Raw genomic sequence first — 18,372 nt, forward strand, 5'->3', positions numbered from 1 at the left:
GCAAACCACATGTCCCTGTGGACTGTGCCCTTTCAGGATTAGTGGCAACTGGAAGCTAAAGAAAATGAACCATTTAAGCAGAAAAACCCCATTTGAATGAAACTCAGAGAACTACACTTTGTTTTATAACTGCTTTAGGGAATTCACATTTAATCAAAACTGAAGACTACAGCATTTGCCAGGAGAATTCTTGTATCTTATCTCAGTTTTAGTGATTTTAATTACTTGATGCTCCACAGAAATCCTAAAATACTTAAAACCAAGAAACAGAAATAAAAGTGGGAGTCTCAATTGCTTGTGGCAGAATTGTTTGCTTCCTTGGTTTTGGGCAATGTTCCTAACAAGTAACCTGTAACCTACTTCTGAAGGCTACAAGTGGATAATTACTTGGTTAATTTTCATATTTCAGTTTATAGTCTTAATTAGTTCTCCAACTAGTATTCCTTAGGCGATGTATAATCCCACCTCATCATATTTATGATTTTTGCTATTTGGGATCTCCTGTTTCCATTTAAAAGATGAAAAACTTAGCTTGTGCCCCCACATTCCTAGATATTTATTCATTGTCATGTGTTCTTGCCGAGAGAGTTAGAATATTCTGCAATTTAGAACTCAAAGGGAACTGAGTGAAATGCTTGCTACTTTGAAGTAATTTCTTTGTGATTATGAATATGTTACAAATATTAACCTAAACTGAACATACTTTGAATTGCTTCTTAGGAGGAGATGGATGCACAGGTAAAGGGTTTGGTATTAGGTAGATGCCAGTTCAAATCACATCTTTACACTTGTCTGGGCAAAGTTTTTAATCTGAGTCTTAACTATTGATGAAGCATCTGCTTCATGGAACTGCCCCAAGGATTTAGCGAGATGATGAGGGCAAGGGTTTAGCATGTACTTGCCCGATATTTTCTGTATCTGTGCTGCCCAATAGAAGCATAACGCAAGCCACATATGTAATTAAAAATCTTCTAGCATTTACATTAAACAGTTAAAACAGGTTAAATTAGTGATAACTATGCATTTTATTCAATCCAACATATGCAACATATGATTTCTACATAAAAATTATCAAAATAGTTTTCATTTTTAAATACAAAGTCATTGAAATCCATTTTCTCAGAACATTTCAATTTGGACTAACCACATTTTAACTGCTTAATGGCCAGATGTGGCTAGTGGCTACGGGTATTAGGCAGTGCAGCTCAGATGGTCAATACATTCTCATTTCCTTCGCTTTGTATTTTAGAATTAGTTTAAACCTGAGTCATCCAACCAGTGGGGTGGCTGCTATGGAGAATCAGAAATCTGTATTCATCGTTCCTCAATTTATGTAGGTGTCAGAAAAACTGCACAATGACTGGAAGAGTATAGGTACTAGTTATAGGTACTAGTGATTTGCTAAATTTTGTGTTAAACAGTATAGTTCTAATAGGAAGAAAACTAGTCCTTGATATGAAAAGTAGGCATTCAAATCAAATAGTGTGCGTAAGATGCAGCTGAAATAAAAGTCTGAGAAATAAAAAACCTGTAAAGCTATCAAATTTGGTTATTCTAAACTTGGGGTTCTTGCATGCTTTGAGGGGATCTGTGAATGGACTTTGGGGGTATGTGAAGTCTTCAATTATATGCACTTTTTAATTTTCTGCAAATAGAATCTATAGCTTCCATCAGATCCTTCAATGGGCCCAAGAAGTAAAGTACATGCAGCCAGGGTGGTAGAAAGGCCTGTTATAGTGGATGTTCTGTTTACACAGAAGCTGGGGCTTTACATTAGTGAGAACGGAAGCTAGAAATTGTCTCATCACTATTACCCAGGAAAATTTTCATCCCGACCGCCAGCTAAGAAATGCACTGTGAGGCACTTGGAGCTCATACTTGTTGAAGAAATGGCAGATTCATATTCCTCTTATGTTCACTCTGGGGCATCCACTGGTGAAATGCATTTGTTTTTTGGTCGAGGGCACAGGATTTAATGTTAACCATGCACATGAGGGTGATTCTCCAGAGTATGGGGTGCTAAGAATTGTGGAACCAGGTGTTGGGTTTTGAGTTCAAATCCCAGTTTGGTTATGAATGAGCTGCACTGCATTTCTTTGCCTCCCTGAGTGCCCTGTTCATTGATAAAGTGATGATTTCTAAGATCTCTTCCAATTTCTTTTAGAAGTTAATTGGTTAAATTAGATTTGGGAAGCCTCATATTACACAGAATGTTATGACTAAGTATATCTAGATGATAAAGTGATTTAAAAATAAGTTGAAATCAAAGGATTTAGAATTGGATTTGAATGCATCCTATTATTTCCCTCTACTTTTTCATAAGTGCAGGAGCTGAGCCCCAAATCCAGAGACACATGGGGAGCCCTGGTTAGAAACCCCTGTGCTTGGCTGGGTGTGGTGGCTCACACCTGTAATCCCAGCACTTTGGGAGGCCGAGATGGGCGGATCACGAGGTCAGGAGATCGAGCCCATCCTGGCTAACATGGTGAAACCCCGTCTCCACTAAAAATACAAAAAATTAGCCGGGTGTGGTGGTGGTCGCCTGTAGTCCCAGCTACTCGGGAGGCTGAGGCAGGAGAATGGCGTGAACCCAGGAGGCGGAGCTTGCAGTGAGCCTAGATCGCGCCACTGAACTCTCAGCCTGGGCGACGAGTGAGATTCGGTCTCAAAAAACAAAAACAAAAACAAAAACAAACCAAACCCTGTGCTTGACTGTTTAGGCTAAAGCTGTTCCTGTGGCCATGTAGCCCCCTCTGGCCTTCAGTGAGAACACACAAGGGGAGGAAAGCTATTTCCCCATGTAAACTCATATGCTGATATATGCTTTGCAGCAATTTATAATTCATTTGACTGATGATTGTTCGCTGTGAAACATTAACTAGGAAGACAGGGTATGAGGTGACAGGACTGGGAAAGGGGAGCTTCTCCTGGGAGGAGGTAAGGATCCGATTTTGTGGAAAGTTAAAACGGAGAGTATCAGGAAACCGAGGCCCTAATAGTACACTTCTTGCAAAAATTTCACCTTGGAGGGCTGATTAGAGTAATGCAGCAGATGTAATTATCATAACAATGCCTGGTTCTGGAAGAGGTAATGAACAGACATCTTAATAATGAGGAATAAGTATTGCAGTGTTTTATTTTCATTAAGTTGGTTTATTACAAGAGTGACTACTAATTAGTCTCAAGATTCTGGCCCCAAAGGAGGGACTGTGGTTGGAGCAGGGTCTGTGAGAGGAATATATGTCTGAAATGCCTAACACACCTGGTCATTTCAATCCAAATTCCATTTGGATCAGACAGTAAACCAGATGTATGGCATCATGGCAAATAAAAATGACACCATCCTAATCCTATCTTTATCTTACTTTTTTTTCAGTATTACAGCTGAAATTGGTGTAAACATTACAATCAATCAGGAAACAATTTGTAGCAAATTCATTATTTACGATCCTGGTGGTTGCAGTAGTCAGAAAGATACCAGATTTGAAGCCCACCCAGTTTGGTGACCCCTGTTTTTCTATGAAAATATTGCCTGATTTGCAGATGCATCTTAGAAATGGAAAGCTGGATCTAGCCACCCGGAGTGTTAGTTATTACTGACAGGCAGTAATGGTTGCAATAAACGAAAGAGATTTCACTGTAAACATGGCCCTGACTGATAAACTTGCTCATAGCTATTCTTGTTTATAGGATATTGGGCCAGGCTGAAACTTTCTGTGAGACAGGCAGTCAGAATGCAGGGTTGTATGGTAAATTTGACCCTGTGTTCTTCACTGCTAGACCTTGGCTTTATATCCATGAGGCTGAATGCGAAGGCATCAGATGGTCTAAAATACTTAAATCCTTCCAAAGTAGCAGGTAATACAACCAAGGGAAAAAAAGCAAACACTGCAAAAGGCTTTTATTTTATAGGCACCACTGCAAAATGAGGAATCACATCAAAACATATGAAATAGAAAATAATAATTTATTTTAACTTCATTTTACTTAATGTTTGTAACTAATCATGATTTTGTGAACTTGCTTGTGTAAGTCTGTACCTTCAAATCTACAAAGCAAAAGTTTACTACAATGAGCACTTAAAATTCCACAAACCATCTCCATCCACAACTTTCCTGTACATGCAAATTCTTTCAATGGGCTGCAATATTTGCAAACATGCTTTAAACTTCCATAAAGCTGCATGATATTTTGCTTTCTGCTAAAACCTTTACACTCTCTTGGGAACCTTAACCAGGAAAATGTTTAAATGTATATCCCAACTCTAAATGCTGCCGGTTTGGTTATGTGTATTAAATCGTTAACCACCAGGTTGGGTGGTTTTGAGTTGAAACCTTCACCTAAATAATATCTTAACGGTCACGCATATGAAACACATTCAGTAACGTAACATTATAAAACAGGGTTCCATTAAAAATACATACTGACAGTTGTATTTGTGTTTTTAGGCAGGAAAAAAAGCGTGTTTAACTTTTTAATATGAATATAGTTTAAACAAATTATTCTGTGAAAGTATGCTTAATAAAAGATCTTTCTGAAATTTAAACACTTTATGTAAAAGGGTACAGGTAGAAAAGTACAATTGCTATTTGAAAAAAGCTCTGTTTGTTAATATTGCCTTCCAAGATAGTAAGGGTGTTTTTCTCTCTCTCCCCTTAAAATAGACCTATGACACCCAGAGTTGTAGGGTCTGCAAATTTGGACTATAAACATGAAGACCGTATTTATCTTATATACAAAAACTTGCCGCATTGAACGAGGCAGGAATTTCTACCCCAGTGGTAGTGGTCTCTTTTATGTACATAATGCAGAAGTGAAAATTATACAGTAGTCACCGATAGGAAGGAATTGTATACTCTAGTGCCGTCCGGGGATTTTGTGCCGTGGGTTAAGAGTTCCTGGATCGTCATCCAGTTATCGAAGATTTTTTTATTCCTCTTCTTCATCATCTTTTTGTGGCTTAGTTCGAGGATGTTCATCTCCTTCCTGTCGTCGGCTGCTTGCTGCTCCTTGAGACAATCCAACCTGCTCTGCATCATGAACTCGCGCCGCCGCCGCTGCTCCTTGGCCTTCACCAAGTGCTGCTTCCTCTCCTCCTTGCTCCAGTAGCGCCCCATCTTCATCTCGCTCACCGCGTCGTCGTCGGTGGTCATGCCGCTGCGCTCTTCCCGGATCTTCAGGGCGCGCTCCCGCAGCAGGCGGTCCCGCACGGGCCTCTTGGTGATGTAGCGCGTCCCGTCGCTGCGAATCTTCACCTTCCACTCCATGCGCGGCTCCGACGGGGTGGGGGAGCTCAGGTCCTTGCACATGCTCACCAGGCTCATCTGGCTCTGCGCGTACTCCACGGCCGACTTCTGCTGGATCAGCTGCATGTAGCTCTGGTAGTGCTGGGCGTGCGCCGGGATGTGTGCGTGCTTGTATGGGGAGTGGTGGTAGGTGGGCAGGTAGGCGCTGCCCAGCTTCTGGCTGGGCGTGGGGCTCCGGCTCCCGTCGCTGGCTCTCCGCTCTTTGCTTTCCAGGGGCTGGCTAGGGTCCAGCTCCTTCAGGGATGGGCTATAGGTAGGGGTGCCCACTTCGGGATCTTCCGTGATGGAGAGCAGATTCTTTGGGGCTGGCCCATAGGCTTCCGTGGTCGCCACAGCCCCTTCGGTGCTCGGGCAGCTGATGCCCTCCGCTGCTCTCCTCAAGGAGTTGTCGGGGGAGATCTCCAGGGTGAGCGGGGTACTGCGGCAGCTCTCGCCCGTGTTGTAGGCGCTCGAGCTGTCCTTGTCGGATTTCTCCGGGAGCTCGGTGATGTCCGAGAGCTCGTGCCTACGCACGTCAATGCTGGTGTTGTAGTTGCGGAAGCCGCTGTTATGTAGCATCCAGGACTCGCGGTACTGTTCCTTGAGCTGCTGCATCTTGTGGGCGCGCACGATGCTCAGGCACTCCAGCTCGATGCTGCGCAGCTCCTCGTTCAGCAGCTCCAGCTCCTTGTCCACGCTCTCGGGGTCGCTCTTGCCGGCGTCCAGGGGGCCGCTAGGGTAGTACAAGCCATAAGGAGTGGCGCTCTTCACCTGGCACTTGAGCTCCAGGAGCTCACGGAAGCGCTCGCACTCGTCCACTGGGATCCCCAGGTAGTCGGCGTCCGTGCAGTCGGCCGAGATGAAGGACTCGTTGCTGAAGGGTAGGTCGCCACTGCCCAAGGTGTCCTGGCTGCAGGTTAGCTTCCTCTGCCCCGCCAGCGGGTTGGAGGATGCGGTGGCATCGTCGCCGTTGTTCTCTTGCTCCGAGCTCTCGTCATTGCGGGTGCTCTCGTCGGTCCGCCCCACACCGCTGTCCTTCTCGTGCTGGTTGGACAAGATGGTGGCTGTATCTGTGGTCCCACCGTCTTCCTCGTGCTTCTTCTGCATAAAAACAAGAACAAAGGGTCACAGTGAGGGAGGCCTACGCAGCAGGTACTCAGGTTTGACCTTTCCTTGCAGTGTTTCTGGATAGGGCAGGCTGTACATTTCTAAGGCCGAGGGGCAGCATCTGACAGTAGGACCAGGTCAAGAGCGTGGGCCTTAGCCACACTTACCCATATCTACCTGGGCAAGTCACTTATTCTTGTTCTTGTCCTCAGTTTTGTAAAATGAGGATAATAATAGTCGCTTTATCTCAATGAATGATTCTGTTAAATCAATCAGTACACAGGTAGGATGTATAAAGGTCCTTGTTTAGCTCATACAGGACTCAGTAAGTGGCTCATTAAGACTCTGACAATGGTAGTAGCATAGTAGGGAGCTAGAGAGCTCCAAGTAGCTCAGGTTAAACAGAGGGGATTGCTTTACTTTGGAAAACATGGCTTTTTCCAATCTATGGCAATGCCGACGCATATGTTTTCCAAACAAATTATCATAAGGTCAGCTTTGCTTTGGCAATGGTGCTTAGATTTAAAAGCTTAGCTAGGGACAGTACCAGCTTGCATTTCACTGGTCTGGTGCTCAAATAGAAAAGTACTTGAGGCTGTTTTCTTGCTATCTTCCAGGTGGATAAGCTTCTGATGGTCTTTAGCGCCATAAAGGGGGATGGAGGAAGCAGACTTTCCTCCAGCTCAGCAGGGCAGAGTGTCAGGGACTGGTGCGTGGGCGTTACCTGCTGAAGCACGCTAGCTGTGAATTGCATGGCCTGGTGGTGCTGCTCCTCCAGCATGTCCATGTGCAGGTCATCCAGAAAGTCGTTCCTGTCATCGTCCATCCAGCCCTCATCCAGCTGCAGGCAAGAGCAGCCAACACATGCCTTAGAAGTTTCCTTTCATGTTCATTTATGTTTTTTAAAAAATGACATTACCTTGGGGAAAAATATTTCCAGGGCTTCCTCCAAGAGTCATCAAAATGCAGTCTGCCCAATGATTTGCCGTTAAGTCAGGAAACTATCCCACCCTCACATTACAGAGACCTCCAACCCTGCACTACAAACTGGGGAAGTCTTTAATATCCATGATTTTTTTTTTTCAGGGTGAAACTCTTTCATCCATCTCAGCTACTTTCACTGCAGTAAGACACCTGTGTAGGAGGGTCAGATTTAGCTGTTCCCCCTGCTTGCTGGACCAGACACAAGTTTAACAGGTCCCATAGAAAAACGATTTTTAGTGTGAAAAAGAGTTCTTTCTGATACAGTAGATACAGTAACTAGCTGTTTGGCTTGGGCAAGGATATGATGGTTTTTTTGTTTTTTGTTTTTTTTTTGAGACAGAATCTCGCTCTGTCTCCCAGGCTAGAGTGCAGTGGCATGTTCTTGGCTCACTGCAACCTCTGCCTCCTGGGTAGCTGGGATTTGGGATTACAGGCATGCACCACTACGCCCAGCTAATTTTGGTATTTTTAGTAGAGATGGGGTTTTACCATGTTGGCCAACTGGGCCTCATCCTGACCTCAAGTGATCCTCCTGCCTCGGCCTCCCAAAGTGCTGGGATTATAGGCGTGAGCCACCGAGCCTGACTGGATATCACTTTTAAAAGGCCTTTATCTGCCTTGCCCTAAAAAGAGTGAACTATTCAGAAGTTGGCACTCTATAGCTCATGGGGCTCAATCCAGCCTGCTATTTTTGTAAATAAAAAAAAATTTAATGAGAACACAACTATGCCCATTCGCTGACATAATTGTCTATGTCTGCTTTCGCACTAGAGTGACAGAGTCTAGCAGAGATGGTATAGCCACCCGGGTCAAACATTTACTATCTGGACTTTTAAGAAAAAGTCTGACTGTGAGTGAGATGACAGCTGAAGTTCCCTTTGAGCTTATGAGGCTTCCATCTGTGGAGAATCAGATGCCCTGTATTCCACTGTCTCTAGGCTACTTTTTCAACTGAGTTTCATACTGATATGGTTTGGCTGTCCCCACCCAAATCTTACCTTGAATTGTAACTCCCATGATTCCCACATGTTGTGTGAAGGACCTTGTGGGAGATAACTGAATCATGGGGGCAGTTTTCCCCATACTGTTCTCATGGTAGTGAGTAAGTCTCATGAAATCTACTAGTTTTATAAGGGGAAATCCCATTTGCTTGGTTCTCATCTCTCTTCCCTGCTGCCACGTAAGACGTGCCTTTTGCCTTCCACCATGATTGTGAGGCCTCCCCAACCATGTGGAACTGTGAGTCCATGAAACCTCTTTTTCTTTATAAATTATCCAGTCTTGAGTATGTCTTTATCAGCAGCATGAAAACGGAGTAATACACATACCTAAAGAGATCTACTACTGGACTGCTCTAGATGTGTTGCTGGAGCCATTCTAAGTGGATCAAGAGTGCCACCTGGGAGAGTTCATGATTCCTTCTGTGGAAGGAGTTATTATAACACAGTGGTTTCTGAATCAGATTACTTGGGCCTGAACCCCTCCCTGCTTTATCACCCTCCTTCTGGGGCTTTACTGGGTAACTTTTGAACCTCTGGAAACTTCCATCTCTTGGGAAGGCTCTCCTGTGTGTAAAGTGATCCACGGAGAGTCTAGCCCTTATTTGGTGGTCATATCAGTTTTAATTATTATTTATCATTCAATATTTCTTTTATTTTGAAAGAGCAATTTTTAATTCCTCATACTCTGCTATTGTAAATGGAACCTGCACAGATCAAGGCTGGAACACATGTTGGGCCTTGGGAAGTCAAACGTCTTGATGGTCATGACTCCAGTGGTCATGACTCCAGTTGTGTTTTCCATTCTATTCTGTTTCCTTTTCCTTCCCTATGATCCCTGCATTAACCAACCTGGTGGGCCTGTAGTATAGATGTCAGGGTGGGTATCTGGCCAACCTTACATGGCTAAATCATAAAGTGGATTCTAAGTCACAGCAAGTTTGATTGTATTTCTAGGGTACAAAACACCTTCAAGTTCACAGCCAATACTCAGGTGCTCTTTTCCAAGCCTGGGGACCTGAGCTTTTGATTTTAGAAATACAGACCCAGTTTCATCTGTAGGAAGCCGATTTACCTGGAGTTCAGGCCTTGCAATCAGCAATGAAAAGTTTTTATTTTCTTCACTGGTTAGAAGAGCCACAGCCTCTTCTCGGTTCTGCACCTCTATCCCATTGATCTTAAAAAAAAAAAAAAAAAAGGGTGGTGGGGAGTGGGGAGACAAATAGTATGATTAGATGGTGCAAAATCATTCTATTTTATTTCAGACCTGCATTTGTCACCCACTCACAGCTGGAACATAAAACTTCCCTGTAGCTGGAAAAGAATACTGATTTTAGGAAGGAAAAGTCTTGCTCAGAGCAATGCAGTTTCTCTGGTCTACAAAGGAGCCTCCATGAGTGTAGTTCATGAGGTGACTGATGTGTGGAGTGTGAACAGAAGGGGCTGAACCTCTAGAAGACAGCACTGAGAAAAATCATAATGCTGTGCAGAGGGAACATGTAAGTAATTAGACATAATATTCCGGCAGGAGTATATGTAGACATTATTGGATAATATAGAAGAAAAAGCAGCAGTGGGTCTGATGTGAACATTATGGAAACTGAGGTTAAGAAAAGGGAACAGAATTACACATGGTGTTTTGTGTCCCCAGTTTGACACTTAAACTTCTTTAGGCCAGGCAGAGGGTCAAGTGGGCATGACACTCTCACTATCACACTTGATTAACCCTCTTGCAGGATTTTTGCTTGCATGTCCTGGTGACTTTGACCCCTGTTGGTCTGGAGGTCTTAATCCTGGTGGAACACCACCTCTAGGGAACACAGCAATGGTTCCATTGAATTGGAAGTGGAGCCCTCCACATGCCTCCTTACACCAGTGAGCCAACAGGCAGCAAAAGGGGTGACGCTATTGGTTGGAGTGATTGCCTTCAATTACCAAGGGAAAATGGGCTTGCTGTGATACAGTGGAGGCAGGGAGGACTGTGTCTGGAACCCAGGGGATTCCTTGGAGTACCTCTGAGTGCTTCCATTCTTAGTAAAGGTTAATGGAAAACTCCAGCAACCAAAAAAAAAAAAAAAAAAAAAAAAAAAAAAAAAAAGGCAGTATGCTGAGGACCCTGACCCTTCAGGTGTGAAGGTTTGGGTCACTTCCCTAGGGCAAGCGATCCTGAGCAGCACAGGTTCTGGCTGAAGGCTAGAGAAACCCAGAGTAGGCAGTGGGAGAAGAAAATCAAAATGACTTGTGGTGAGGTATGCAATGAGAATAACACAGTGGATTAGGAATGAGAGGATATGGATGAGAAGAGAGAAAGCTAAGCCTTGCAGACACAATGAAGCCAAGAATCTCAATTCTGTGAGATTAAAGAAGGTTGTAGCCAAAAGAGACATGAATGGTCTCATTTGGACTAGAAGGAGCAACAGGGCTCAAGGTCAAGTGATGACCCTCAGAAGCGATTCCAGGATGGTTAGATGTTGAGTCAGAAAATTTATAAGACTTTTCAATCGATTCTGCTAAATTTGCCAAAAATGTTCCCATTTTATGGACGAGACTCTGAAATGCTTGGTCCAAAGTTAATCTTTCAGAGAAATCTAAAACGAGAATTATGTTAGTTCACAAGTTGTAAACTGTTGGCCTGACTTTGGCTCACTGATGTTTGTTTTGATCCAAATAGAATGAAAGAAAATGAGGAGAACTGGCTCAAGTTTTGCAAGGCCCTCTTTGGACAGAACATGCCCCATCTAGTTTGTCTCAGTCCTCACCACTCCCTGTTGCGTCTTATGACTCAGAGTTAGCCTCACAATTAGTTTAACTTGTCTGGCCTCACTACACATCTGTGTTTGTGATCCCTGTTCTTTAACCTCTTCTGCAATTTCAACCCTAGACCTATCATTAGAACCAGTTTGCTCTTTAGTGATAGGCCCATTATGAGGCCATTGTTTGGAAGTGGACTTACCTGGATTATGCGGTCTCCTTCTCGGATGCGCCCATCCTTGGCTGCAATGCTGTTAGGGTCAATCTGAAACACACATGGACCATCTCAGCACAAATGCAGATACGCATGAAAATAAGCAACAGCACTTTCAAAGCCATCTCTAACACACAGTCATGCTCATCCCTGTGTTTCTGTTTTGCACAGAAATTAACAAGACTTAGTGTCGTGCAAGGAGAGGCAAACATGAGCTGATCTGCTTCTAAGCCCTTTCTAGGGCTGGTTCTTGGATCCCTGCATAACAACTCTATTATATAGCAGTGTGTGCAGGCTCTGCTGATCTGAGGAGGCACAGCTGACTTTTGTTGCATGCATGGTAATTAAAATCAATGATGTAGAACAGGTTAAAGGATACCCTTCATTATGTTGACTAGCAACCATACCTTATTTTATACCAAATACTTGTATTAAAATTTGGAAAATAACTTTAAATTTGAAATATCATTGGGACAAGGAGGACTGATAAGGGGAGGGATGCCCCCAAACGCAGAAAGGCTGGGTTAACTTAAGCTTGGTGGATGACATACAACCAAAGAGACAATTTCGGAGTCTAGTAGTTCGTTCTGTAGCGACAGATTTTATTTCCTGACAAAATTGGGTTTCTGTGATTGCAAGGATGCGTGTGCACTGTAAAGTTTCCATGCTGAAACCAGCTGCTTTATGTATCTTCTCAAGGAAGGTCAAAACAGCATGCATCTATGTAGTTTGATAAGTACATACAAAAGTCACATTTAACTTATATGAACTCAACTATATATACTCCACTAAGAGGAAAAAAAAAAAAAAGAGTGAGAGACAGAAAGAGAGGCTTTAAAAAGTGTAAGTGATTCCACCCACCATTCCACTCAATGAACAGGAGTTGGGAAATGTGAATCTGCTGTTCCCTCGGGGCTAAACACACAAAACCATGTAAACGGCTCCATTTTATGGCTGATTTGCAGGCTTCTCAAGGGTAATTTTGCCTTAAGTACTTACATTAGAACTTAACCTCCATGGAAAGATGCAATGCCATGGAGTGTGATGAGGGGGACAGAATAATTTGTGTCTTTCCAAAGAGTTCTTGATGAGGTGGGTTAGGGTTGGTGAACATATAAAAGAAAAAAAAACATTTTGGTCTTGATCTGATAGTTACAAAAACAAAATCAGCCTTTGTACCTCACTGATATAAATCCCAATGTCATCTTCATCGTCTGTCCGGTAGCACACAGTGAGGCCCAGCTTGTCCTGGCTGTTCATTCTGTAGAGGTCCACTTCCTAGACAAAGAAAGGCATTCCCAGTGAGACTGCGGCAGGCAATGCGAGTTGAGGGGATGTCAAATGCTTTAAAAATATTATCTTTAAATGATGAACTGGATTGCTTTGCATTCAATTGTGTAGGGCCGGTTAACTTACTAAAAAAAAAAAAAAGTGATTATGGACACAGGATCAATGCCTAGGGCATTTCTGACCTTTCACTCAATATAAAGTCATTTTGAAAATAGTTATTTCATTGATCCCCCAAAGAAAAATTACCCATATTTCACTCACAGTCAAGACTTCTGGGGCAGGGCTTTTCAAAAGCATTTTTTCAATGTCTGCCACAAACAAGAATATTTCCATACCCCAAACCAACCAGCCATTTCAGTACAAATGTTTCCAATGTGTTTGGTTAGATTATTTCACATTGTGTTCCCTTAATATTCACAGTCATAGAACTTGCAAACAGATTACACATAAATTGATCCAAGAAAGGAGGGTAACGTGATAGTGTGCAATTAATGTTCTCCACAACAGCTGTGATATTTACAGCTGAGAAATTAGTTTCAGCCGCTATTACTGCAAATTAAATAAGATAAAAGCAAAGCGAGCCCAAACGCGGGACACATGCTATTGTATTTGCCAATTAGTCTGTGCTTCAGAATGAAGTCAGAACTTTGGAAATTGTCGGAGCCTTAGGGGGGCCATCCTGGGGCTCTCAGTGTAACCAGGCTGTGTCACTCCCCCGCCCACTTTGCCAATGACTTGTGCAAGTTTTTGTAGCTCTAAGCTGCAGGCCTATTTGAAGGGCCACGTGATAAGTTCTCCGGCAGATCCTTTGGTCTAATTTTTAGTGTTATCTAATCACCAAGCAGGAGAATGGAAGGGCTCCGAGATGGGGTCTTCGTGCCACTGTATCTGGGGACTATTTCCAAGTGGCCTCTCTCAAGGGTCTTCTTAGAGGGGAAGGAGAATGTAGCTGTCTATGTGGAGAAGCTCAAAGCAGTTATATGGCAGATACTTCTTGAACTCTCCCCGATGAAAGGCAGGGTGCCAGGCACCATGGACACTTCCCAGGTGGAGGAACAGCAGGTGTAAAAGGCCCTGGGCCAGCATGGCCAGAGTCCCGTGTACAAAAAACAGAAGTGGGTTGAGGGTGGCCAGGTGGCAGAGCTAGACCAGGCAGGGCCCACAGGCCAGCATGAGCAGCTAAGATTTTATTTCAACACCATGGGAACCCATCAAAAGGTTTCAAGTGAGGACTGCCATGATCTTAATGACTTTCAGCAGTCTCTCTTGCGGATACATGGGGTATAACGTGGTGGGGAAGAGTTGTAACTATGAAGACATGTTCAGAACCCAACTCTCCCTCTTTCTAGCAGCTTGATCATGTGCGTGTTAGTATATCTAAGGTCTGTGTCCTCACTAGTACCTGTCATCTGGCCTCCCAGAGTCACCAACGTGAGGCACACAGAGCTCTTAGCACATTGACTGCCCCGTAGAAAGTCTATGGTCACCGGTAGTATAATAATTACATGCAGGTATGGTTACTTGCCTGAAGTCACAAGAAGTTGTTTGTGGTAGAGTGTGTATATTTCAGTGCCCCTCTTAATAAGATTATTTTCTGAACACTGATATGTTAATTAATTCAACAGCTTCCTAATTATAGCTCTATCCATATGGTAAATTCTCATTAAATGAAACCCCATTAATTTCTGATCATTGAGTTAGGTGGAAATTTCTTCATTTTTGAGATATATACTAAGTGGGCTTAAGGGTCATATTTAACAATGAGAGCAAGCCTAAATACTTGGGTTTCTAAATACTTTGGAATAACCAATTTGCATACCACAAATATACTAGGCATACATCATCCTCTTATGTTTCAAACACATCCCCCTGTCTCTCTTAGGGTACACTTCATTTGAATATGAGTATCAGGGAACACTTTCTCAGTTTTGACATTTCCTTGAGGTGTAAATCAACAAAATATCATGACTGTGTAGGTCCAACTGCACAGATGCAGCTCAAATGCTGCCACTTAGCCCGGTGCTATCCCTGCAGGAGACACATCTTGCTGAAACAGGTCCACATGCAACCCAAGCAGAGAGAGACAGCAGTGGGAAGATTGTAGGAAGAAAAATGAGAAAGACGAGAGATGTTGATAATTCAAGTTGCAGCTTTTTCTGAATGGCTGGCTGCCAAGGTAATTCTCTCTCAAGGAAGTACAGAAGATACTATAGTTCTACTGGACTTTCTGCTGCTGCTGCTGCTGCTCCTCCTCCTCCTCAAAGCGTGCTTCCTGGTCATGATGAGGTGAGCACAGAAGTTAAGGGAAGTGTTCAGAAACCTCTATAGCAAATGGACATTGTCATGATAACCAAGGGCATGATTAGCAGATTTGTCTCACTGGACAAAGTGTAGACCAGTTCAGGTGTTGGTGAACGTGTCGCAGATGGGGTGAGTTACACAGTCACACACAGTAGGACCACGTATTGGTTAGAGACAGACTGAAAAGTAAACAAACCAGCCAACCTGGTCCTTGTGGCTTTTCAGCACAGTCTGACAAGCACAACTCTGTAATACGCTTGTAGATTTGAGTGTTCCATTTGAGAGGCATAAGGTACGAGGAGTATACAAGTAAGAAAAAGACTCCTAAAGAATGTGATATTGACACTCTGTTATGCAGAAAACGATTAGATTTATTTGGCCTACTACCAAACATGTAGGTGGCCTGATGTCATGAGACTTTAGAATACAATTTTGATAAAACCTAACCTGAAAAGCATTTCTGTTCTATCTTTTGTCAGTATTTTGATTGATAAAGATTTGGAGGACTATTAAGCTATAGAGTAGTTGACATTAGTTCATGTTGCTAATCATGATTATTTTTTCTGTACATTTTCCCTTCTGAATCTGTCAATTCCTCCAACAAATCTTTATGACTTAATCAGGGAGAAAACTTTCTTAGAACAAAGTTTCAGGCTGGAACAGAAGATACTCAAAACATTTATTGTTTTAAGATATTTTCATCTGAATTAAGAACCACTTATGCTTCCTTCCTTATACGCTGCCACTAACCTCACCTGTGTTTAGTAAAATTAGTAATCGATTCTTCACAAATGCTAACTGTTTGACATTTTTGCATGGGAGAGAAGAAGGTCCCATTAATAGTTCTATTCCCAGTTAGTGTTCATTTTAGAACACATACTCCCTCACAACAGCAGAATGGCGTAGAGCCCAACACTGCGTTTAGCCTTTGACTCCCATCACAAATCCTCTCAGGACAAACCGTCATGGGGACAGTCACGTTCTCAGTTTGATCTTTAAAACAGACATAAGAATGCTAGTGTTCCACTTCAAGGGCAGCACTCCAGGAGCAGTTTTCTATCTTAGAAGTGGTCTGTGTAATCAAAGGATGAGTGATATTGGATGAACAAATGCTGGTGAAGCACATTTCCAAATAACAAAGCAAAGGGTATTCTGGAGCTTACTCTAGGTATTTACTTGACACTGATGTGAGATAGGAAGGTGTGGGCTATAATATTTCCTTGCCTTATCTGGCCCTTCTTGGAACTCTAAACAAAAGCCAGAAAAGCTTCATTTAGAAGGCACAGGATACGACTTAGCCTCGGTCATTTAATTTTCAAGGGATGGTTCAACATCACAGAGAAGAATCTGGTTGCTGACAGTTAAGCACGGAGTGATCCATAATAGGCTTTCAGAAGCTCTTGAAAAACAACAGTGTAAGAGCTGGTATTGTCTCTGTCTCTGTATGGATTTAGGGTTTACCTTGTTTTCTTACAAAGAAGATTACAGTAAGGCAATGGTAGCTGAATAATGAATTGTGCAATGAAAGCAGTGTCTAGACTTGTATGCTGTGCACAGTAGGTGCTCAATAAAATTGAATGAACTTCAGAGTCCAAGGCAGGATGATCCAAATGAAAAACCAGTTTGGTTCCATCTTTAATGAGGGAGGTTGCCTTGAGCAAGTCATTGAACTTCGACAAACTTAGCCATTCTGTGGTTTTAAGACACAATATTTTGGGGACTCAGTGGAAAGTAAAATTCCTCAAACTTACTGGGTGGTTTGTAAATTCTCAGCATTTCTGTGTGACTGATCTAGTTTTACACAATTGAGCATATTGCTGAAAGCATAGAAGTTATCAATATGTATCTGTCTGTGATGGAGATAAGATTTCAAAGAAGACTATTAATCAAACTGGTATGAATAATGTAGTAACATTATCTGGATTACAGCTACCCCTGTTACTGGTATCTTGTTGCTTACTGGTCTAGATGGACTGTTGATAAAAACGAACAGCTAAGCCTGACATTTCAGATGAAATTGAAACGATATTCCAATTAAGAGTTTTAAGAGGGCCATTCCACCTTGTTGATTCAAACTCTGTTTCAGCATCAGCTACTTTAATCAAAGGGGATCTCAAAGACTCATTTCAATGCTTTATCCACCTCCAGGAAGACTGGCCACTAAAGCATAACTCTTCAACTTATTGGTCCAGGTTGCTGTGCACATTTAAGTTATCTCAACAGTTTCCATGGTGTTATGTGGGATATAGACATATCTCTAAAGACTGCATTTTCCCTCAAGGACCTTATGTTTGAGATACGGTAACAAGGCATTTTATTCCTTCATTCAAAAAACATTTCCGGGTGCCTACTATATGCCAGACATGGTCTGGGCAAAAGGAATATATGGTAAATGAGTTAGACCAGAGCCTAGCTCTCAGGGAGCTTGTATTCCAGTGGGGAAGACAGATAAGAAGTAAATAATGGGCTGGGTGCGGTGGCTCATACCTGTAATTCCAGCACTTTGGGAGGCCAACGCAGGCAGATCACTTGAGGGTCAGGAGTTTGAGACCAGCCTGGCCGACAAGGTGAAACCCTGTCTCTACTAAAAATACAAAAATTAGCCAGGTGTGGTGGCACATGCCTGTAATCCCAGCTATTTGGGAAGCTGAGGCAGGTGAATTGCTTGAACCTAGGAGGCAGAGGCTGTGGTGAGCCAAGACTGCACCACTGCACACCAGCCTGGGTGACAGAGCAAGACACAGTCTCCAAAAAAAAAACAACAACAACAACAACAAAAAAGTAAATAATGGTACTGGTGGCATAGGGGTGCTTCAGAGAGTAGCCAGGGAAGCTCCTCTGGAGAGGTGACATTTGGAGAAAAGATTGAGGCATGTAAACATCTGGGGCACTGCCATGCAGGCTGTTAGAAGGCGTAGTACAAAAAGTGGCAAACACCCTGATTACACAGGAAAAGTAATGAGGAAGCCAATTCAATCCAGGATGGGGCTGACCAGGAAAGGTTCCCTAAGGATCTCTTCCTTGTCCTGTGCCTCAAAGGCTAAAGAAAAAATTCTAGACTGGCTGGGGCATCCTGCATAATCTCCAGGTCAATCCCGGTTCCCTTCTGATATACTTAGCTTCCTCTATAAAACCAGGTTTGGAGAGCATTTTAGTCTCCTATTGAAATTGTAGCTTTCCTTTCCTTTCATTACATCATGAGAACACAATACAGGTGACAGCAGTTTCACAGCCTACATAGGATGCTTCTGATGAATCGCCTGGGAAATTAAAACAATAGACAAAAGAAAAAGCCTTCTTTGGGCATGTATTTCTTTCTTAATTGCCTACAGGAAGATGTAGAGCAGGTGTTCAGTGCCTGAAAATTTATGGGTAATTATTTGTCTGCTCAACCCTAGGGTACACTTGGGTGTAATCCCTTTAACTCTAAGCAGTCTCATAA

General features: G+C 42.9%; 1 protein-coding gene and 1 long non-coding RNA gene across 5 annotated transcripts in view; one reads left to right on the plus strand and one right to left on the minus strand.

The window, feature by feature from the left end:
- LOC126947646 (uncharacterized) overlaps positions 1-18,372 on the plus strand; it is a 142,008-nt gene that overhangs the window by 55,534 nt on the left and 68,102 nt on the right. The gene's annotated exons all lie outside the window — the stretch shown is intronic.
- Positions 3,951-18,372, minus strand: part of PDZRN3 (PDZ domain containing ring finger 3) — a 240,034-nt gene continuing 225,612 nt past the window's right edge. For all 4 annotated transcript variants that reach the window (XM_050778554.1, XM_050778556.1, XM_050778557.1 and 1 more), the window contains 5 exons: positions 12,519-12,617; positions 11,328-11,390; positions 9,450-9,551; positions 7,117-7,233; positions 3,951-6,386 (listed from right to left, as the gene is read on the minus strand). In XM_050778554.1, coding sequence (XP_050634511.1) covers positions 4,821-6,386; positions 7,117-7,233; positions 9,450-9,551; positions 11,328-11,390; positions 12,519-12,617 — 1,947 coding nt within the window. In that variant the 3' untranslated portion in view covers positions 3,951-4,820. The remainder of the gene's footprint in view (positions 6,387-7,116; positions 7,234-9,449; positions 9,552-11,327; positions 11,391-12,518; positions 12,618-18,372) is intronic.

Source organism: Macaca thibetana, chromosome 2 (assembly GCF_024542745.1).
Source record: "Macaca thibetana thibetana isolate TM-01 chromosome 2, ASM2454274v1, whole genome shotgun sequence".
Lineage (NCBI taxonomy): Eukaryota > Metazoa > Chordata > Mammalia > Primates > Cercopithecidae > Macaca > Macaca thibetana.